Source organism: Marmota monax, unplaced genomic scaffold (assembly GCF_021218885.2).
Source record: "Marmota monax isolate L192 unplaced genomic scaffold, Marmota_monax_Labrador192_F-V1.1 WCK01_AAM20220418_F8-fsc00173, whole genome shotgun sequence".
In the NCBI taxonomy this organism is placed as follows: Eukaryota; Metazoa; Chordata; class Mammalia; order Rodentia; family Sciuridae; genus Marmota; species Marmota monax.
In genome coordinates, this window is record NW_026694620.1 from 518,501 (window position 1) to 542,316 (window position 23,816).

A 23,816-nucleotide genomic window follows, 5' to 3' on the forward strand; every position below is an offset into this window, starting at 1 on the left:
ATGGAGTGGTAGCACATGAAAATAGGAGTTCCTTCTGTCTCTCTGGGTTTATTTCCCCCTCAGGGCATTGTTCTCAGACTGAGCACACCCTGGAACAATACCTGATACCACGATTTGTTCTCCATCTAATTAACTCCAATGCACCATTTCATTTTTAGGGAGAAGACGGATGGCATCAGAAAAAATATTCAACCTACTTATCATCAATGGAGCATTTAAAACCAGAACAGCCATTTTGCACAGAACCTTTTTTTAACACTCACAGAAGCAACTAATTGTTATTTCAGACATAGCTGTCCACAAGCTGTTAAAAAAAAACAAACATGAAAATGGTTGACCGTACTGCCTATGTTATCATTATATAAGACAGCATTCTTTTAATCACCAAATAGAGTTTGCACTACAGAGAATAAACTATCTGCACATTCATTTAGCATTATTTTTATTTTAAGATCTTTATTATTAACATTGGGGAGTTTCCAAGTGTGTTAGAAATCAACACAGAAAATTAGAGACAATTCTCGCACATCACTGCAGATTTTACATTCTCTTCCATTTGAGCATTTGGTTGTAGAGGCACACAGCACAAAAGAATGTATTTAACTGAATGTCAATACCCCTGATCTGATATTATCCAGGCAAACATCATCCAGAAGCAAAATGGGGAAAGAAATCTAGACCTGGGGAAAGTAAACTAAAAAAAAAAAAAAGTGAGGAGTGCTTTCTGATTATTGTCCTGATTATTCTTTTTCTACCTTGGAGATTGTAATACTCTAATTTTGTCAAATAATTGCTGCTATCAAATCCAAATTTTCCATGTGTGAGTGTGTGTGATTTTAAAAAAAATGGAATTTGCATTCCTGAAGCAAGACAGAAAAAAATGTGCAAAATGTACATCACTTAGATCTCTGTTAAGGTCCAGGAGAGTTTTGCAACTTATGACCTAAGCAAATTTTTTATTTCACAAGTCAACGGGAATGACAGATTTTTCATGTGTTCATTTAAAAAGTAACTTGCTTCTGGGCAGTAGAAAGAGGGGAAAGAAGCAATGAAGGAGAGAAGCCAGGCAGGAAGGGAAGAGAGAAAGAAAGAAAAATGTGGGGACAGAGAGAGAGAGATTGATTTTCCAGAAAGAAAACAGAAACTGTGTGTATGTCTATAGAGATGTATATTTAAATAAAATAAACAAATAAAATCTGTAACATACACTTATTGCCAGAGCAGTAACAACAGAAAACACACACACACACACACACACACAAATAATTTCAAATGTAGCTAATTATGCCTCAATTGATAATTCTGAAATTGATTCTTCCCTCAAAGGTGATTGAATTTATGCCTAAAGTAATCATAATTTGATAGCTATTAACCTAGAAACAGAGTATAGAAATTTATCGCATGTTCTAAAATGTAACTAGTCCCCTAACATTTAGATTCTTCATTTAATATATATTAAAATTGCCTTGTTTGTATTATATTTCACAAAATCATCCATATGAATGCTTGCTCCAAGTTCAACAAAAGATTTTATTTTCAATTTCGAACTAGAGGCATTTATGTCTTATAAGGTGACCAAGATGTTTCTGGGCACAAATGAATACATCCTTCTCTCCGCACCTGCTCCAAGGAGCAGGGAGTGGTGGGGAGGGAGGCTTCTATTCCTTGCATAGCAGCCCATACTGCAGGCTTTCAGGTCAGAGGCCAAGTTCTCTCTCAAAGGGTCTGAGGATGTCCACAACTGTCTTTGAGAGAGTGATACCGCTCTAAATGACAATGTCAATGTTTCTTCTGCCACAGGGTTACTTAGCTCCAGTGCTCATTAGTTACCCAGGCAAGCGGCAGTGGGAAAAGTCCCAGAATTGGTGCACTGTCCAGTTTTTTTACAGCCCCTGTCTCTGCCTGCTGATACTGAGACACCGTGAGAGGCAGATTCGATGACTCTGTCTGGCCAATGATTTCACATTTATGTATCTCAATATGACGGTACTCAAGGCATGGCTTATGTGTCTTGGTTAGACGACAGGATGCTTTTTACAAGAAAGCACTCTCCAGTTATCATTTTCTATAGATTAAAAAACGTACTCGTTCTAGTTTTCCTGTCTTCCAGTCTTTCCTGATTTTAGCACCTTGCCTTTATTCCCCATTACTGAAAATTGTTCCTCCAATTGAAGGTACAAGTAAATGAGATAATGAGAGGAGACGAAACTTACTCCTCTAGTCTTCATAATAGATTTCTAAACCAAATTGCTAGCAAAAAAAAAATAAATTTTGATGACATAAAGCTATGGAATGTATATATTATTTTTTTATGAGTTTAACCTACTCTACTTACTACCATCACCAGAACACAGCTGTAACATTTTTTAAAGCCATGATTACAACTACTTGCCTTAGGTGATTGGCTGAAGATAGATCAAGCAGGAGCCCCACTTATGTGCGGGATTACATCTGGGACTCTATGGAGACTCGATTTAGAGTCAGGAGAGCTTTCCGATAAGGAGCTTCCTTACACTCCTCCTCGACAGAGGTGGTGGTCCCCTCCGGGTTTTCACAGCTGCTGACGATGGCAACTGCACTAAAGGACCTTCTTCCGACACTGGTGTCTGAGGTACAGGATTCTCGGACGGGTGATGACTTTCCCATGTTGTGTAGCTGCTGGTCTTTCCAGTCCAGCTGTTTGGCACTGCAAAAGGGGGCATACACTTCCACACTTCCCTCAAACTGCAAGCAATTTACTTTGTAATACTTCCTCTTCACCTCCAAGACATCATTAAACCTGTGGCCCCAGAGGATTTCTCGGGGCACATAGGAGCTCCTCGATTGGTGAGAGGTCCCAGTAGAATCACCAGTGTAGATAAAGGTCACCAAGATCTCAAAGTTGTCTTTGGCCACTGCTTTGCGATCGAGGGCATACAGGGGACTCTCATGGTCAATCTCGTGAACGATTGTTACTGGGGTCACTAGAATGATCTGGTCATTGACTAACTTGAGGTCTTTAAATGCCATTGTCATCCGCCCTTCGCTGTCTTCTGTATAGCGGAGAAGCTGGGCTCTCACTGTCCCTTCTACCACGTGGTTTGGTCGGAAATCACCAATGCGCCACATGAGGCAAAGCTTCCCATCCCTCATGCCTATCAGAGCAAAATAGCTGAATCGGATGGTCTGGGCTCTCTTCCGGGCAGTTGCCATTTTGGCCAGGGCAGCTCCAATGATAAAGGTGTTGATGATGCAGCTTAAGATGGACTGCAGGATCACCGTGAGCACTGCCACCGAGCACTCCTCGGTGACACAACGGTAACCGTACCCTATGGTGGTCTGGGTCTCCAGGGAGAATAAAAACGCCCCCGTGAAAGAGTGAACATTGTCGACACAAGGTGTGACGTCTGGGTCATTGAGCAGGTCTCCATGATGAAAGGCGATCAGCCAAAAGACGGAGCCAAAGATCAACCAGGAGAGAATGTAAGACAAAGAAAAGATCACAAACATGTGGCGCCATTTGGTGTCCACCAGAGTGGTGAAAATGTCCACCATGTAACTCCCCCATTCCCCAAAAATGTGCTTGAAGTACACATTGCAGTTGCCGTCTTTGTGCAAGAGACGCCGTCTGGCCCTCCTCTTCTCAGCTATGATGTGCTCTGGAGGGTAGCCTGGGTATTTGGAGTCCACGTTTACAATTCGATAGCTGCTGCCGTAATAGCTCATTCTCTGTTGTGTCTTTAGGGCATTCAGTTGAGTTCTGTAGCAGTAATCGTTCTAGGTGTGTTAATGGTTCTTGATTTTTTTTCAGTTAAGATCTAAAAATAAATAAATAAGAAAATTAAACCCACTGAACTTTTAGCTTTGGATTTCTACCTTCATAGCCATTGGACAAATCTGCAGCAATTATCTGCCATCTGAAATAGCTACGACTTCGTTTGAACCATAGAGACATTCAGTATTGATTTCTCGTTTCAGTTTAGAATTCAATAGAGTCGTCGTGATAGCAACAAAATATGCGATCAGAGAAAATAACATTTTTTTTCTATATGCGGAAAGCTTGAGTAAACACTATGATTATACCAAATGATACCTCACTACTCTTTCAGACCTGAGGATAGAAAACATTTGCTTTTGTTTTTGTAGATTCTTCTTGCATGAGGGCATCTAGAAAATAAACTAATTCATAATAGACAAAGGTAAACTATAATTTGGTTATTTGTCCAGCAGTCTTATAAGTGTTCCCAGTGCTGAATCCATACGGTTTTCCTTGGAGAACAACACAAGAAATAGTTTCTACCTCCACTTAATGGAACTTACGTGCTGGTTGCTAATAAGTGGTCCTCACCTCCACTGCCTGCTGCTTTGTCTCTCTTTCCACACACACTTCTCTTCCTTGTGTGCTTCCCAGGATACAGCAGAACCCCGGAGCATCTACTGCAGATTAAACACCTTCCCCCTAGCTCCACCCTTAGTCTTAACTGGAAAATACTTTTTCTTACCCTAGAGGAGTTAAAACCACTCCCAGGTAAGCTTTCGGTAAGGTGTAGAGTTGCTTCTGCCTTTGTCTCATAACATCCATCCTTTCTTTCATTCTTTTATCCACCCCCCCCCCAGACATTGGCAGCTCGTCTCTTTCCCTCTGAATAGAAACCTAAAATTTGCCAAAGTTGCTAATCTTGTTCTCTCTTAAAGGGAGCCTACTGCCACACAGTTGGATCCTTCTCTCTAGCTCTTCATTGGTTTTCCGATGCCTTCACAACCAACCCCAGGCAAAGTATCATTGTTCTCCCTTTAAGCTCAGTTGTGAAAAAGTTAAAGCACAACATATCGTTTTCAGTATCCTTGATATAGACCAATGGATTTCCCAGATCAAATTTGAAAGTAAACTCTAAAAATACAAAGTCAAAAATCCTCTTTAGTCACTTCTGTATGAAAATAAAACAGAGAACTAACTGCGGACCATTTTAATGATTTAGTGATTATTAAGAATGTGTGTTCTGCATACTCCACTTATGCTAGATGGAAGAAAGGGAGTGCAGGAAGGGAGATCATACAAGAGGATCCTGCCATTCGGCTGCATAGAAAATGCAGTAAAAATAAATACTGTCCCTGACACTAAGATCCCCTGCTACCAACCAGGGAAAAGAGTCACTAAATACTCACTCAACACCCGTCCTCCCTGAAAAAGGGAAGAAAGAGTTAACTACTCCCACTGAAATTGAATCATTGTCCTCTTTCTGCTAGGGATCAGGCCCACTTACAATGAACTCTTTGTTTAGTGGACCACTTAGGAGGAGGCACTCAGCTCACCGCCCCAAAACACTGTTAGGCTCCAGTGGATTTCTCTGTCCACCTGCCTGCCTCTCAGCCTGATCTGTTCTGAGTAGCTATGTCCTCTTGCTGGTCAGCACTGACAGCACGGTTTTGGGAGGATGATTCTATAACTTCAGAACATGACCTGGGGCTGCCAAAATGCTTTCTGGAATATAGAACGTAAAATAGTGCCATAAACTTTGTCTGTAGCATAAACAAATAGAAAATTTGCCAAAATTTAGTTGCTTTAACAATCACCATCCATTGACCCTTGGAGATTCCTGTCTCATTCGCCATTAAATGACACTACAAATAGAAGTCACTATGGGATTCAATCTCTGCTCCTACTTGATCCAGGATGCCTCAGAATGGGATGAATTAGAATCAGAGGCCCATATGATTTCAAATTAAAAAGCAGATGTGGAAATAGGATTTTTGTTTTTATTACATGCTCCTACCCTGATTCCTTAAAGAAAATTGCATGTATCATGGGAGGCTGAAAGTTAGAAAGCATAGTTCATAAATTAAGAGCTACTGTGTAACTCTGCTCTTTCATGTTGCCAAAAGAGAAAAACACTTTTTATTTGAAATGGCATTTGGTTGGCATCCTTGTGAATTCCAGGGGTGCCAGCAACTGTTCTAAACAAGCCACTTTTAAAACACCTTCCAAAACACGCTAATGGGTGCATGAATTTTCAATTAATTCAAGTTACCAGCGAGCAAATTCAATTATGTGGAAAATTTGTTGCTGAACAATGGAACAATTTTAGAAGTACAAGTTACAACTGTGAGAATTATGTGCCATCTTCTGATGTGGTTCATTATTGGGATCATTCATTGCAACTGATCTGGAGACAAGCTTTCAGATTCTACTAAGGTCCATAAACTGTATTCATTTATTCTTTGACTCTCTCTGATCATGGAATTGATGCATTTCTTATGACAAATGTCTTCAAGCTAAATGGAAGATGATAGCCAAATAAATCATATTACCTATTTCTCAGTATACACTATGAGGAAAGAAGTTTATGGAGGCCCTTTGGTCAAAACAGCTAAACAAAATAAACATTAGCTAACCTCTTGGTTAGTACATTGTGTTAATATGAACAACTGCTTGCCATCAACTAGCAAAGGAGAGCACCAATGGATTGACTGGAATTCCATATTTAACATTGTGTTTCTTAGAATTAAACCCCAGCCTTATATTTGCCTAAATGTTTGCATAATCATCTTGATGCCTTCAGTTCCATCATGAAAAAGCATTTGCAATCTCCCTACTTCCGTATTTAATTTTGCATGTTGCTGTCTAGAAAGTGATGGTGACTATTTTATTGGGTTTAAAATTCCTTCTTTTTTAAAAAAAATTGAGAAAGGAAATTAGATCAATTGTAATTTCAAAATTATGGAACATGAAGTTCCAAGGTAAGTGCTGAGGCCCATTTTGCCAGATAGTTAACCACAAAGGTGGGGAGAGCCCTGAGATTCCTTGGCCATAAGCATGGACTCTTACAAATGAGACTAGAGTAAGGACAGTAGCAAGGTCAGGATGGCAAACCCTCAGAAGGTCATCAGAGCTTATTAAAATGTCCAAGACACCAAGAAAAGCCTAAGAGGCCCCTTGACTTACTTGATGCCCTGGAGGAAGTCGGGAGAGAAGAAGTTGGTGGGGTTAAACCACCCAATCCTGCTGGCCACTTTTCTCATCTAGCTTATCATATGAAATTCAGACATAAAAATGTTTTTTCTTAATCAACTTGACTAGCAGGATGTGCATCTAGTTCTTAACCTTGTAAGTCTTCAATGGATTAAAAAACAGTCAACTAATTCAGCACATTTCAAATGGGTCATCAACAGCAGGGAATATTTTCAACAAAGCCTACAAGTACCCAACATGTTTTTCCTCATTTCTTGATGTACAAAATTGTCTCAGTCAGACTCATAGATTTTCAAGCATGTTTTTCCTGCCATTTTGCCACATTGTCTCATTCATTTATTGACTTTGCATACTATTGCAGATAGTCCTTCAAAAGTAAGCTTTTGGGGTGTGCTGAAGGACTAGGGATTGAATTCAGGGTTAGTTTGCCACTGAGAAACATCCTCTCTCCTTTTTATCAACTTGCAATCCTCTTGCCTCAGCCTCCAGAGTACTTGGGATTATAAGGGAGAGCCACTGCACCTGGTCCAACGTATATTTTTTGTTAGCATGCTGAGGGTACAAACTGGTGCCACATTGATAATAAAATCTGATCTTGTCTCCAGCATCTACTGAACACAAATATATTCGTTGCCTGGTTAATTGTATAATTTGTGATGCACCACCAAAACAAATGGTCGAAAAATTCTTTGGTAAATTCAATTACTGTTGTCCGTGCCCTTTGAGGTTAAAAGTACCCTCTTTCCCACATCAAAGACCAGAGAAGTCAATGCAAATCATCAGTAGTAATCAAAGTACTCTCCTGGCAACTATTAGATATGTTTTGGTGGAAATGTGAGAGCCTACTGGATAGAGAGTAGAAGAGATGGCCTAATTCTTCAAGCAGGTCATTGGCCTTGAACACAGGTTTGGTCGGTCGAGCTCTTCGGGAATCAGCAAAGACACTGAAGGGGTGGGAGAACAGATCAATCAGGGAATGCAGACAGGTGGTGGCACAGTGCGGGTGGGCACTCCTCATAGAGGAAGGGGAGAGGGGGGTTGATCTACGACAGACCCTACACAGTCAGGCTGTTTTCCTACTTTGTTCAAAGCCTGTTCCACAGCTCCTTGCTTGGGGTAAGGGCCCTGTTTTGCTTGGAATTCTGATAAGACATACAGACACTTAGAGGAAGCTCTACATTCCGCCTCTGAATTCCTGCTTCACTCCGAACCTTCTAGGATACAGTCCAGACTTCTCCAAATCCCCCGATATCTGGCTTCAGTTTCTCCTTGGTTCACAAATCCCTGGCTTCCTTCACAGCTCCAGTTTGAAGCTGCAGTCGGGGATAGAAACACAGAGCATCACCAGTGACATTATCCCGAAGTCCTGTTTCCAGCCCAGCTTTTCCTAAGGGGATATCTATATCCTCATCATAAATCCGTCCTCGCCCAGATGCTGCTATGTTCTATAAGGAAGTAGAAATTTGGAGACTGGGATTTCGTTTTCCTCTGCATGTCAAGTTTGTATTAAAATCAGTTTGATCGTTACATGTATGTATGTATCAAAATATCACCCTGTGTCCCATAAATATGGATACATGTTATGTTTAATTAAAAATAAAATAAATTGTAACAAAATAACATGAATTATGATTCCGTGTAATTTGGTTTAAAGGTCAAATTATTTTAATAAGAATTAGTCTCAGTGTTTTTTTTTTTCTTTTTTGTATAATAGAGAAACCCTGAAAGAGAAGGCAGACCCTAGTGCCAGGTCTGTCCTCAACTTCCAGAGCACTTTTTATAAGTTATTTTTCTCTAAACCTCAATATACTTATTCTTGATATAGGGGCATAATACCCATGTTACTGAGTTACTGTTAGATATGAATGAAATAATGGATAGGGAGATACCATATCCTGTAATAAGCCCATAGAAGATGGTCACGAAGCATTATGTTGACCCAAATTTTTTAAGGACTCAGTTTCCTCCTTTGTAAAATTACTTTGCTTTTAGTGTCTCATAAGGCTTTCCACTGACAAGGATGGTATCAATGTTCCTTACCACCAAGCCATAAGGGCCACTTCTCTGTCCTTCCACTAGTTCCCTAAAGCCCCAGAAACTAGATAATTTTTCTTTCTTATTCACAATGGTCCATTAAGAATGATTTCCTCTTCCTTGTTTTGCATACACGTGCACGCGCACATGCACGCATGCACAAACTCACACACACACACACAAACACACATACACACCTGTACTTCTAACTCAGTATGAAAATTTGATTAATTATTCTGGGGAACCAACTTAAAGAAACAAGCCTGACAAGCTTGGCACAGTTTACAGGTTAAAGAAATTCGCAAGATGATTATCCTGCTTATTCTTTTGTCTTGAATTGTATGTGGATGATGGTTCTGATGGTTTCTTGTTCTTATCTTGCCAACAGGCCTGTCCATCCCTGTCCTGGTTGGATGCTAGCCCAACACGCTGTGATTTTCCCTGGAGCTGGATCTGGGTAGGTACAGAACTTAGGTGTGATAAGATCCCACTTAAAAGATATAATTCAATATTTCTTTATTGTGCAAAGAAAGCATTTCCCCAATGACCTCTAAATTCCCTACAGGAGAAATTGTTACTAATTATTTTCATTTTTTAAAAATATTATATTAAAAAAAAACTGTATTCCTACTGTGTGCCATTCGCTTTCAGGCCCTGGAGAACAGAATTCCACCTATGTGAAGTTTATACTAGGGAGGTGCACATCAATAAACTGGAAACAAGAATCTGAGACAGTAATAACTACCACAGAGAAAGTAAAATAAAGTGCCAATGTGGAGAAGGGCCAGAAGCCAGGAGGGAGGCTGCTGCTTATCAGAGACATCAGAGAAGGTTTGGCCCAGGACCTGAGAACTTGCTCTTCACACACACCTTAGGGAAGAATGCTCCCAGCTCAGACCCCATTCCCTCTCCTGTTTGTTTGTTTAAGACAGTCAACAAGTGGTTGTTAAGGCTCTCAGTATCTCTAGATGAAGCTTGGCTCCTGCTGGCCTGGTTCTAAGGCCTGGTTCTCATGAGAACCTGTCCTTATGGGAACTCATCTGCATCTTATCACTGAACTCAGATTTTCCTGATCTCTCACCTGTTCCACCTATCTTACAAAACAGCCTGCCTTCTGCCTCATCTCTTGCCTCCCTCATCCAGAATGATGATCCTAAACCTTGAATATTAATCTCCTTCTACCACAGGCTGCAGTACAAGCTACTCTGCAGGAAAGTGGATAAAGGGCAGGAGGGGAGATCAAAGACTTGGATTCTAGTTATGGCTCTAGCAGGTCTAAATAAATACCATTTAAGCCCCATGGTATTTATTTAGAACACGGGAACAGTAGCTGATTTAGCTCAAAATGTTTTTGTGAGGACTGAATGCTATGAGAGTACAATGGCTAGCACCTTGAAGGTGTCTTTTTATAGTCACCCTTTAACCTTTAACATAAATAAACATTTTGCCTCTGATAGCTCCTCATAGTAGGTCCTAATTTAGTCTGAGAGAGAGGAATGTTCAAGCTGTGGTATGAAGAATAAATAAGAATTAACCAACAGAAGGAAAAAAACTGCTTCCTAGGCAGAGTAAAAAATATTTTCCAAGGCCCTGTGACTCCGAGATGCATAGGGCATGCTTTCCAAAGAGCTAAATGTGGACAGGAGTGGAAGAAGAGAGAGACAAGGCTAGAAAAAAGGTCACAGCATAAAAGATCTTATACGTAGCATTAAAGTTTGGGCTCTGTCTCCCAAGAACAATGAATGCTATTGAAATAGGTGTTTTGCATGATAATTTTTGCATTTTGAAAAGATCACAGTAGAAAACTGGCCGCAGAGCTCAAAGAGCAGACCAGGGAAGGTAAGCCAGGAAGCTATATCAATGACAGGGTAAGAGATGATTGTGACTGGGATTAATATGATACCCCTAGATGGAGCAGAAGCCATCTCTCACTATAGTGCTTCTCCCCCTGAATCCACAGCAGGGTCACATGGTCCAGGTATGACCAATCAAGATTGTGTCTTAAGAAAAGGTGATAAATGCTCTTATGTCAGGCAACCACAAGGAATCAGGAAGCCAGTGTTGATATGATGCATATCTAAGTGCCCAGGGGAAAAGACACAAATCATAACTTTTTAGCAGACAGTCCCTGAGGTAATGTTTTCTTTTTGCCTTTCCTTTTGCCAAAATTAGGTTCTCTCTCTCTCTCTTTCCATAATTCTTTGGATGCTATAAGTTACCAGATATATTTTCCATGACATTTTCTTCTGCTGTTTTAACTAGTGATAGTTTTGTTGTTTGAACAATAGAAGAAAATCAGTTGAAGATCATTTTAACGTACATTTTTAAAATATCTCCCATATGCAAGTGTACAATCTAATTCATTTCCTGAGTCCTATTATATAAATATCAGCAGGCCCTAATACATTGGGCCACCTTCAGAGTAGTCACCTGGCTGCCCCTCACTCTTGGCAAAGCCATCCCATCTTCAATAGACCACATCTTCAGTGGGCCACAGCAACACCTTCCCAACATGTCTCTCCTTTTTGCCATTGCTGCACTTTATTCTATTTTTAAAACAAAATAAAAACCTGCCCCTCTGTGCTCAAAATCCTCCAAAGTCTTCCCACTGCATCTAAAATACCTTGTGTAATCCGTACTCCTCTGGGTTGTATGTATCTGACCTCTGCCTGTCTGCCTGGAGTACATTCTCCCACTCTCCTCACTGTTTGGCGATGGATAGAGCTCTCCACTGCATCTTCTTTTTCATTGACCCGGGGGTTAGAAAACTGCAACCTGAAGGCCAAATGGGACTTGTAGTGGTTATTTTATAAATAAAGTTTTATTAGAATACCCTCCCATCAAAATTTTTCTATTGTCTGTGGCCATGTGTTGACACTGAAGGATTTCAGGAAATGCCACTCCAAAGTTGTCACTTTAGTATTCTGGAGACTTCAAACTGAGGGAACTTGTGGATGCAGACAGAAGCCCCCTGGGGTCCCCTGTATTTGCTCACAGGTAGATCTTTCAAGAGAAAATCAAATGTCATCAATTCTTTCCCCAGGAGTTTTATCAGTCAGGGAAGATTAACTCATTTCACAAGGAAGAGACTGGAAGTCCACACCACACCCCACCAGCTTTGTCACAGAGGATCGCTTCTTCTCCTAGGGACCTGCTCATCATTCACCCAAGTCATTTCCTCTCCCCTCAGATGCCTTCCACCCTCTCACTCCTCTCCTAGGAGCAAGTGTGTTTGTTTTCACATCTCACTGGTTTTGCGGGTATTTCCCCTTCTTTCCTGTGGTGTCCAGTGCCCATTATACATTTATATTCTTTTGTTTTGAAATAATCTCCCTGCTGTCTGTTTATTTCGTAAACTCAATTATTGAAACCTCAGAGGATAAGGGGAAATCCTCTCTCCCTACATCATACATATCTACAAGTAGGGTAGTTGTAACAAAGACCATGTGGTCTACGAATCCTAAAGTATTTACTACCTTAAACATTCTCTGCCTCTTCAGTGGAAAGTTTGACAAACCTGCTCTAACTGCATGATTGATGAATTGATATCTTGCTCCGTGGAATAGATTGTCAGCACTGAGAGAAAAGGTTCACACTTGTCTTACTACTATATCCATGCTATTGATAATGGTAATGTAATGGTAATATAATGTGCAGCATGTAGATGCTTCCTAATCATATTTTGAAGGAATGAAGGAATAAATGGTTGAATAATACAAAGACGATACTAATACTCAAGGGGAATCAGTTCCAGTAAGAGAATCAGCATTCCAAATGCAGCTCTCCCTTCCTTCATTTGTCCTCTTTCCCCACCTGTAGTTGCCAGTATATAGATAGTTCAAAAAAAAAAAAAAAAAAAAACAATTCATACTATCCATTTGGATTTGGCAGCTTTGTAGAGACTGACTCAGTATGAGAACTGCATCCAACTATGCTGCAGACCTCTCTGGAAATGTGGAATTTAAGAAAATCATAATAATATGTATCCGGCACTACAAAGTGTTTACATTTGTTAAATCTATAACTGAATTATTAGAAATATGACTTCTCAAATACAAATGCATGACATTAAAATTTCATTTAAAAGTTTAAAATTTAAAATTTAAAAAATTTAAAATTTAAAATTTAAAAAAATTTAAAATTTCATTTAAAAATATTCAAATATATATATATATATATATATATATACCTAATTTGAACTGTAGGAGATGCACATATTTAATTTGAAATACTTCTAAACATCAGTTAGTTATACATGATAATAGTCTATGAATTTGGTATACCCTCAAATCCAGCAATTCCACTTGAAAAAAAAAATATTCTAAGAAAATTACTATGGATGAGTGCAAAGTCTTGGCTACATTGGAAGGCTGTGACAAAATGTAGTTCTCAGCTAACCATCTCAGAAGTATGCTATTGGTTTATAGGCAATGGTATAATGACATAATGACCCTGTAATCATCAAAAGTGAGGAAATGGAAGAATGACAGGAAAAATTTAAAACATTGGTTAGTGCAAATAAAAACATTACTATAAAACAGCTTGAAACTAAAACATTTTAAGTTTAAATATATTTAACCATGGAGAAAATGCAAATGATATACAACAAACTATTAATTGTGGCCCTCTCAGATTGGTGTGGTTATTTTTTCCTCAGTTTTCTTCTATTCACATTTTTGATATATCTAAAATTTTACGATACACATACATGTCTTTTGCAAAAACAAAACCAGGTATTTTCAGTTGATACTCTGAAGCATACTAATTCAGAGGCTGTGTAAAGAGAAAACAAACCAATATCCATCTAAAAGCATTTATTAGACCTTTTAAAAGGCAGCTATAAATAGCCCAGAGAGGCAGACAGTCTTACAGACGTTGAAAGTCAGACATTGATGCTGTAATTTTTGCTGGAACAATTCACAGAAACAAATATAGTGACATTTAATTCATCTAAGTAAAACCAGATCTCATTTAAAACAAGGGGGTGGAGGAAAGAGGGAGCCCAGAGACGGATCAGATTTGGGCACTAGAGACCAATTGGAGAAATCATGAAAGCAGTTGGGAGATAATCAGGGCTGTTGAATGCCGGCTAGAACTGTTTGGGCATCTTAGGGGTTTTCCCCTCAGGGCCTTCTCTTGTTCCTTCTTCATTCTAAACCATATTAAATGCTAACACTTTCACTTTGGGGCTTGGTACAGCAAAGTCTGTTTTAGGAATCTTATTTTTATCTTAATATTTTAATAACGTTGGAAAGAAAATGTTAAAAATTGTGCTTTCATGCAATTGTAGGACTTTGGTCCTACACTGACAAACTTTTAACACCCAAGGTAAATGGTGCTTTAAATGGATGAACTCTGAGGAGGCAGTTGTGGAATTCGAGTGCAGATGGGCTTAAATAGCTGCCCCAACCTACTTCTTAATAAATACATATTCATACTCTGCTACCTCACATAGATATGCCACAAGCAGTGCTTTAAAAATTTCTCCTTCACCCTCCCTAATCTCTACTGTTCCTAATCTGTTAGTCCGGGTGTGGGGTGGGCACCCAGAATTAGTTTTCTTTCCCACCATAGGCAGAACTATCTGTCCTTGAACACACACCCACCACAAGAAGGAAATAATTTGGCCTGAAGATGGTACCAGAAGATCTCAGAAATTACTATCTCTCAAATTAACAAGTGAACTACAACTCTAGACCAAAAACTCATAGAATGTAGCATTTGAATCACCTCTAAAAAAAAAAGAAAGAAAACCTGTTCCCTTGATGGTCAGAATCACAATCTCTGGGACAGGAGTTCCCCTGTGTTTCTCCTTTACTGGCAAAGTAATAAAACTTCTTGTTCTGTTTTCTCAATAAATAAATAAATAAAGCATAGCCTTCTAACAACTTCCTTCCAAGTCCTAGGGGAGCACAGGACGCTTGTGGATCTTTGGGCTTCATCCCTATCATCCTGATTTGATGATATCGTTTGACTTTTGTGCATCCTCAAGGTGGAGATCTACTACCCTAAAGTTTTAAGGATTGGGGCTGCATTCTGACAGATGTGAGTTTGAGTTCAGATGCTTGCTTGATCACTGGAAACACCCGGCATTTTTGCAAAAGTCATTCAGCCTCTTTGAACTTCTCTTTGCTCGTCTGAAAATGCACATCTATAGATGGCTGTGAGGATAACATGAACCTCCTTCACCGTGCCTGGTGTGTAGTAAAGATACAATCATAGTGCATGTTGATTTGAGTACATTCTCAATCAAATAATAATTGAAAGTGGGGTCATCTTCTGCAGGACTTGGGATGCATTATCAAATCCATACGAAAGAGAGTTAACTATCATTTTCCCCCCACTGTTAATTATAAGGTTAGCAATTTCCCAGACCTTAGTATCTAATTGCCTTGACCTTCATAACCTACGGGAAGCTGCCTAGAAGAACTTCAAGTGCCATGAAGCATAGAAATCAGGTACTGGCCACCCATGTTTATCTCAAGAGTGACAACAGTGCTCTTTGTGGTGGTTCTCAGTGCCAGGTTACCTACCACTGACCTTTATCAACTCCCATACAGTGCCTTTTGGGAGTGGCTTTGTTTGAACAGAACTTGTTCGCTCCAAAACAATTGTGATTTATGGAAAGCATATGTACCATGACTTTTGACCTTCTCAGAGTTTGGTATTTGTGGCATTTCAACAGACGTCCAAAGCCTAGCTCTCTGTTGCTATTTTCCCATTTGTGAGAGCAGCCTACAAGTTGTCCTCTTTGGCAATGGACGGAGAGTCTATTTATTAGTTCGTCCCATCTGTCGGGAATCACTGAGCTCACAGATGTGATTTGCTCGCAGACCAGGAACTCCCTGGATAGTGTCTACAACTTCTTTGACCTTTAAATGATTCAGTTTCTGTTTTAAGCTGTCAGAATGAAAACCCAGGACATCTTTATTGGGGAGGAAAATAAAGCAAGTGTTCTCAACTGCTGGCTTCATTCCCATATCCCCTGTGGATACAGACGAATTGAGAAGGCCTTTGAATGCAAGACAAAAGTTTCTCCTAGGAAGACTGCCTCTAAGGCAACACTTACAGCTGAATATTGCCTACCACGTGAGATGAGCTGTCTATTACTGTGCACATTCCCGAGACCCCTTGGTAAGGAAGCATTGCCACTTGCTACAGATAATAGGAGATTTAGGGAGATAATAGGAGTTAGTGTGTTTGATAGACTCTTGAATTTCCATGCATTTAATTTCCTATGCTTTTTTTCTACCAGTTACACTTCTGTTTTCACTATGGTGCTGAAGAAAAAGAGTAAATCATACTGTTCTGATCTGGAAGGTTTGGATTTCATTTTCTATGATAATCTGTACAAACAGAGACAAAACAAGTCAGTGATATCTTTCTTAAAAACAGAAGTGATCCATACCAGCGTTTCTCAGACTTGAGTATTCTTTTTGAGGGGCACTGGGGAATTGAGTTTGGGGATATTTTTCCTTCAATCTCATGTTGAGATATTTAAACCTTCCCAGTAAGAGTCTCTAAAGCACTGGGTACAGTAGATCCTAACTGTAATCCCAGCAAACTCTGGAGGCTGAGGCAGGAGGATCACAAGTTGGAAGCCAGCCTCAGCAACTTAAAGAGCCCCTGTCTCGAAATAAAATAACAAAGGCTTGGAGTATAGCTCAGTAGTAATGGCCCCGTGGGTTCAAGCCCCAGTACCAAAATAATAATAATAATTATAGTAATAATAATAATAATAACAATAACAGAAAAACAACCTTAAGAGTTTTTATATCATTTAACCAAATAAGCCAAATGCCTGCAATGATCTAGAAAAGATCATGGAAATGGTTTATGCATATTCTTTCATTCAATCAATAGTTAACTACATCTGAGGTATTTTGAGGATTGTGACTAAGGATTTTGAGGACTATTACTGTCCGTAAGAAGCTCACTCTTTCCAACTTGACCACAGACACTCTGCCATGGCAGCCCTCTGAGGAGGGTGACCTTTGTGCTAGAATAGTACCAACGGCGATGGATGCTGCTAGATCTAAAGAATGGCAGCCGAGTTTGAGGCCGTTGCCAACATGTAAGAGTCGAAGGTGTTTCCCACCACTCTGCTTTTGTGGTTAATACCTATTTTCTAGGCCAATGAAGGAAATTCAGGCTCATAGATAAGCCATGAAAGATCGTAATGAGAAGTCTAATTGCATTTGGAATAAATCCTAGGCTTCGAAAAAAATGTCCCATGAACGTATATCCCAGGTTATTCAAAATAATTTTTTCTTATCTGAATTCAAGCTCCAGATGCAACAGATGCAATCAAAAGAAACATTCTAGGTCATTAAATAAAAGGCAGTTGGGAAACTTAAAATAATTCCTTGGGTTAATTCATCCTGTGGACAATGACCCTAGGAACATCTGAGTAGTATGTGGCTTGAACAAATAGGTATCTCACAAACAATAACAAATTCTCCCTTAGTCAAGAACATACACAGTTAGCTACGGAAAGATGTCTAACATATCTTGAAAATTTAATAATTTTTAGCTACTGATTTTTAGAAGTTTATTCATAGTAATCTTAACTATAAAGCGTGATCTGCTTCGATGATTGAAGAAGGGTAGACAGATATGACACAAATATTTCTCTGCTAATATGCTAATAAAATTATGTCTTGCTTCATGCTAATTGAAATACCATCTTCCACCTGCATGTGGTAGTTATTATTTATGAAAGATTAATTCAACAGATGAGATTTGGGAGTATAGTAGGCATTTTAAATATTTATGGAAAGATGATTCTATGAACTAAAGGTTCATTTTCCATTTGTAGAATTTAGGACCAGGCGAAGAAATGTTGGCTCTTTAATTTAGAAGGGTAAACTTCATGAGAATCCAAATTCCCAAATCTCATGTAAATTGCCAATGGAAAGATAGACTGGATGCCCTCATTGAAAAAAACATTAGAAACCAATCCTCAAAGACAGATTTTCAACCACTTGTGAGTGTTCCTGTGCCAGCTCCCATATACAGAAACACTTTAGAGAAGAGACATAATAGGTTAAGGAAATACTTTCCCTGTTAGTCATTTATATTTGGCTAAATGGCAGCAAAATCTCATGAGAACCAAAGAAGCCCAAGGCCCAGGCCATTACCCTCCAATCCCCTCAGGCTTCCATTTGGTTCTGGAGCTTTGGGTCCAGGCTTGCCCAAGCATGGCAACAGCTTACATGTGCCAGTCACGCAGAGCAGGCCTCTACCTCCTCTCCTGAGCAAGGCCTTTCAGGACTTCTGCTCCCAATTCAACACACTGGGAACTGTGACCTTGCCTGTCTGTGGGCAGACTGCCCCAGTCCTTTTCCTAAGGAGATTTCACTTTCAGTTCAACAGAACAGCACTTGTCAAAAATCTGAACTATCTAGGCCTTGACTGCCAGGAAGTCACAAAAGTACAGCCAAGTAGCAATATGGCATGACCGTGAAGGTCCAACCCAAGAGCAGTTGGGGACGCTCTCCAATCTTTCTCTACACATTCCCAGCTTCCACTTTTAGTGACACCTCCCCCTCTGCCCAGCTCCACCTCTTCTTTCAGGAGCTTGGTGCCATATCAATCTCCAATGATCACTAATCGTAACAGCAATCCTGAAAGGCAGGTTTTATCACATCTTTCATGTCTCGCAACTTAACAAGCCAGGTGGCAGAGTATTTCACTTTATGCTCTAAGATTGCAACCCAGGTCCCTGAAACCAGATTGTAAGTGGTGCTTAAAAGTCAATATCACACCTGTGGATGCGCTTATCTTTTGTGTACAAGACTTTCACCAGGTTTCTAAAATCTAGAAGATTATATATTATGCTTCTAACTCCAGATACCAGGTTGTAGGGAGGTATTTCAACATTCTGGGGTGACTCTCCAGCTTTCCTGAGCTGTGTCTTCTTTGTCTACTCATAAATTCAGCCTTTGATATACATGCCAGTGTACACAAGTACAGCTAACTGTCGAGCAGCAAAACCCACCAGATTAAACCATCTAGAATCTGCAATAGCAGCAAAGAAATAAACAGACCCGGAAGGGATTCTCTCCATGAGAGCTAACTGGGACCTGCCTTTTCATGGATAATGCTTCCAATCATGGCATTATATGGCCTGTGGGTGGACCAGTGGGAGGACCTTTTGTCTCTGGATACCCTTTGTAATTATCCCAATAAGCTTTAACACATAGGGGAAAACAATTCAGCAGGTCCTCAGGAAATCAGGAAGAATAAAGCTCCCTCCTGCATGGGTCAAAGTACACAGAATTATCTTGGTATTGATTCCTTCTGCAGTGAGAAGCTTTATGCTTAGGGAAGAATTAGCTGAATCATAAGGACTCAATGCTAGAAAGTAGTGTGTGCTCATGTGCATGTGAGTGTGAATGTGTGTGTGTGTAGGTATGTAAGTCGTGTTCCTGATCAGTGAGTTAAAGGGTCCACATTCCAGTCTCTGCTCTATACATGTCCTTGGTTGTTTGTGCATAGCCCAAGGTCATTTCCTCAGAGGTTTAAAAGAAAGCTAGTTCACTCTTCTCCAGAGCTCTCTCAAACGGCCACCAGCATTTACCTGCTGATTATTGCCACTGTGATGGTAGATATGGGGAGGACGGGGACGATGATGGTGGACAACAAAGAGAAAGAATTTCATGCCCTAACAGGTGAAGGAGGAGCGTCCTTTGTCAGGTAAAATCAGACATGAATGAATACCTGAGTTGGTGTCCTTCCAAAGATAAAAGTATTTCATTTAGATAGAGAAATAAATTTATGGGATAAGAAGAGCCACTTCTAGAGATGTACTGTGCAGCTGAGTGATGATGAAAAAATGTGATTTACTCTTGAAAACTGCTAAGAAGGTAGCTTTTGAGTTTTCTCCTCACACACAAAAAAAGAAAGATGAAAACGTGAGGTAATGCCCTGCCACAGTATATCATATTTCAAACAATAGATTATGCATGACAAATGTATATTTTATGTGTCAATTAAAAATAAATATATAAGTAAAACCTGAAATTCATTCAGAACCTCAAAAAGCACATCTTCCTCCTCATTTCCAAAGATGTGCTACACTGAAAGAGCATCTGTTATAATTACAGGCCATAATTTTCAGGCACTTGGAGTGTCTTCACTTTGGAGGAGAGATTGTCTCCTGACCTTGTAGATGGAAGACAACCCTCACTTTGAGTCTCTCAGTCTGGAAAGACCTCCGCAGCACTGACCAGGATGCTGAAGGGAGGAAAGAGTGTCAGGACTTTGGTTAATCAGTTTAACAGATAAAGGAATAAGGGACAAGAAGGAAGGAGAGATACAGATTTGGGAATTGAGAAGTGAGTAAGGCCAGCATGTAGGTAGGTAAACACTGCATCCAAGAGGCTCAGCAAAAAGTTACTGGGCCCCGGGGATGCTGTTGGGGCTCAGGATGCTCAGACCAGGGAAGTATGAGTATCAAACACAGTCCTCAGCCAAGAAGAAGGGATTCCTAAATGTCAGGTACTTAACACCCAGGAATTTGCTTAATTCTCCTCTATTTAGGTGTCAATATTATCTCCATTATATTTACAGTCAAAGAATTGGTGCTTAACTAGTTTGGTAAATTTCCTCAGGGTCACACAGCTTTTTTGCTGTTGTGACTAAAAAACCCAGCAAGAACAATTTTACAGGAGGAAAGTTTACTTGGTGGCTCACGGTTTCAGAGGTCCATTGACAGCTGGCTTCATTCCTTTGGGCCTGAAGTGAGACTGAACATCATGGTGGAAGATTATGGCAGAAGGAAGCAGCTCACAGGATCATTAGGAAGTCCAGAGAGAGACTCCACTGACCAGATGCAAAATATATAACCCAAAGCCATGCCCCCAATGACCCACCTCCTCCAGTCACACTCTACCTGCCTACAGTTACCACTCAGTTAATCCCCACCCAAGGAATAATTCACTCATTGGGTTAAGACTCTCACAACCTGATCATTTCTCCTCTAAGTCTTTTTGCATTGTTTCCACAGGAGCTTTTGGGGGACACCTACATCCAAATCATAACAGGTAATAAATGTTGGGTACAAAAGACTCTGAACAATTCATCTTGTTCCATTACTGAAGTTGGAAACTTTCATCAGGAAAGAAGCTAGTGGAGGCAGAATCAGGGTGAAGGTTGGATTTGAGCTCAAGAGACCCTGCGACTGAGTCAAAATTACAGAACAGAACCAGATGCAAGAAATGCTGGCTGAGGCCCCTGAGATGCGTTTTAGACCCACTTACTTAGGACTTGTAAGAGCTTAGGAATGACCCTTCTCAGAACCTGGAGCAGCAAAGATTACATGTGAGATCAAATGCCCTCAGCTCCAGGGACTGGGGAAGCTCACGGTCAGAGAAATCTGGGCAACCCATGGTGCCAAATGGCAATCCATCTGTGCCCAACACAAAAGTCTAGCAAAGACAAACAGAGAAGGAGGGAGCACTGGAAAATGGGGTGAAAAGACATCTTTCCCAGAAAATCAAAGCAAAGGTTCAATGAAAATGGTTTCCCATCCACAGAGAATTTCAAATGAAAGTAATAAAGTTTTGTTTAATTGGAGATATTTCAGATCTGTAGGGTAGTGGTTGATTCTGGATCTCTTATTTTTAAGAGAATTCACAGTAATGGTGAAGGAACAAAAGTAGAAGATTATACAATAAAAAGAACAAAAGAAGAAACTATTAAATATACAAACTTACATATTCTAAGCCTTTATTGAGCACCAACTATATTCCTTTTTCTGTGATATAGAGGGGCTGAGATAAATAAAACCTTTTTCTGGTTCTTTTCACAACTTGTTATTCCAAATATATTATTTAGGATTTTTGCAAACCAAATGATGCCTTTACCATAATCATTAAGACCTAAGTTTTGAAATACAGACTTCATGTTTTGAAAAACATGACTTCACTCCAAGTGGCTGACACTCTTGCCTGACAAAATGGGACACCATATATTCACATAATACAGACTGGGCCTTGCTCTGCAATGCCCAGAGGGTGGAACTATGTTCTGCTTACAGAACTTATGAGGATATAGATTTAATATCTGTATCACAAGGATGTTTTTACCATCAGTGTCTCAAACAACAGATCCAAAATATTGAAGATTGAGAACTTTCACCCAGTGAATTTGGATAATAATCAGCTTAAAGGATTTACAGAAGGGTTTTTCAAAATCGTCAGGCAGTTGAACTAGATAACGCTGGAGTTCTCCTTTAGCACTGTAAGATGTTAAATGGTTTTATCTTACATTATTTTTCATTAACTAGTACACAGCATTTTCTCCAACATTTTGAGATGAATATCAGTGAAAGTCTAAGATTAAGAGTAAACTGTTTCAGAAAGACTTCATCGTCTCATTAATGTCAAGACATTTGAATCTTCTAATTAAAAAAAAAAATCTGAATTATGAGACATATCAGCCATGACAACAGGAAAATCGTCCCAATCGATGTTTTGATGCTATGTGGGTTTTGGTTCATTATATTGACTTTTGTAATTTTAGCTAACTCATTTTCATTTTTATTTTGTAATTCTCTGTATAGCTAAAACTAAAAACAAACAAAAAGCACTTTGGATTGGATAGTGGATTTTTCTGATCAACCATTAAAGAAAAGCTGGGGTACATTCCTGGGAAGTCTCCAAGGACCTTAGGTGTTTCCGGACCAGTGACTCTCAGAGTTCCAAGGTTCTACTGATCCCTCTGTGATGCGGGGAGTGTGGCCTCTTGAAGAAGAACCAGATTCAGATTTTGAATATCTGCATCCTGTGAGGCCCTTTTTCTGGTTCTTCTCACAACTTGTTATTCCAAATATTTTAGGATTTTTGCAAACCAAATGATGCCTTTACCATAATCATTAAGACCTAATTGGTCTGTGAAATGCAGACCAATTTTGAATTTCATCTCCACCATTTATCTATGCAAACTCAGACTCTGAAAAAAAAATGAGGTAATTACGAGAAGTAAATCAGATAACATTATAAAATGATAGATGTCCTGTCTGTGTCTATAGTTTTCACCTAAAGCTTAAGCACTGGGACAAAGTGGAAACATCTACCTTGGCTGACTTGGAGCAGAGACAGTGACAATGGTGGGTGAGACCACAGAGCACTTTAGCACACTTTAAAGCACATGCTTGGATATAGCAGAATTTAAAAGATCAGAATGTGAAATGACTGATCTGTACTTCTTATATACTGTGTACACATAGCAAAATGTCCTTGGCCTTGACTCTTTTTGATCTCCATGGCCCTTCAAGCCAGCCCATCCTAACATGCCATCATCCCTGACATTGGCTGCAGACACAATACTCATCAGAGGATGAGGCCAGGGATGCCTTATGAATGTCAAAAAGCTAAAAGCTGGTTATTGCTGGCCAGAACACCAGAGCAGAAGCAGAGCTGGGCTGCTGTAAATAGCCAAAACTCCCTTGGATATTGCAACTGTATTCCACCTTCCTCATGACAGAATTGCAATTGGCTTGTATTTTCTTAAACTGGAGAACCAGACCTGTGTTCCTTGGAACTGAGCCATCTGAGATATTACCCTGAGCCTGGCTATTAAACCACTTTTGCTCTCTATCAGAGTCTCCTTCCTCTCTAAAAAGGAGCTAATAAAAATGGTCTCCATTGAGTTTGTGCTCCCTGTGTGCCAGGTATCATATCAAAAGAGATTAAATAATATCTAAGAGACTGATTCTATTGAAGGCTGTTGTCAAGGAGGCAGAGAGAAGCTAAGTAACCCGGAAAGGTCACACTGCTCACGAGTGGCCCATTGGGCTCTACCTTTTGCGTTTTCAGAAACTTTCAAA

General features: G+C 39.8%; 1 protein-coding gene across 7 annotated transcripts in view; it reads right to left on the minus strand.

Moving 5' to 3' along the window:
- Positions 1-425: 425 nt before the first annotated feature.
- Positions 426-23,816, minus strand: part of Kcnj16 (potassium inwardly rectifying channel subfamily J member 16) — a 50,459-nt gene continuing 27,068 nt past the window's right edge. For 6 of the 7 annotated variants that reach the window (XM_046422650.2, XM_046422651.2, XM_046422646.2 and 3 more), the window contains one exon: positions 426-3,797. In XM_046422650.2, coding sequence (XP_046278606.1) covers positions 2,446-3,705 — 1,260 coding nt within the window. In that variant the 5' untranslated portion in view covers positions 3,706-3,797 and the 3' untranslated portion in view covers positions 426-2,445. Of the gene's footprint in view, positions 3,798-11,606; positions 11,759-23,816 lie in introns of all 7 variants that reach the window. The other variant, XM_046422649.2, reaches the window with a different exon arrangement.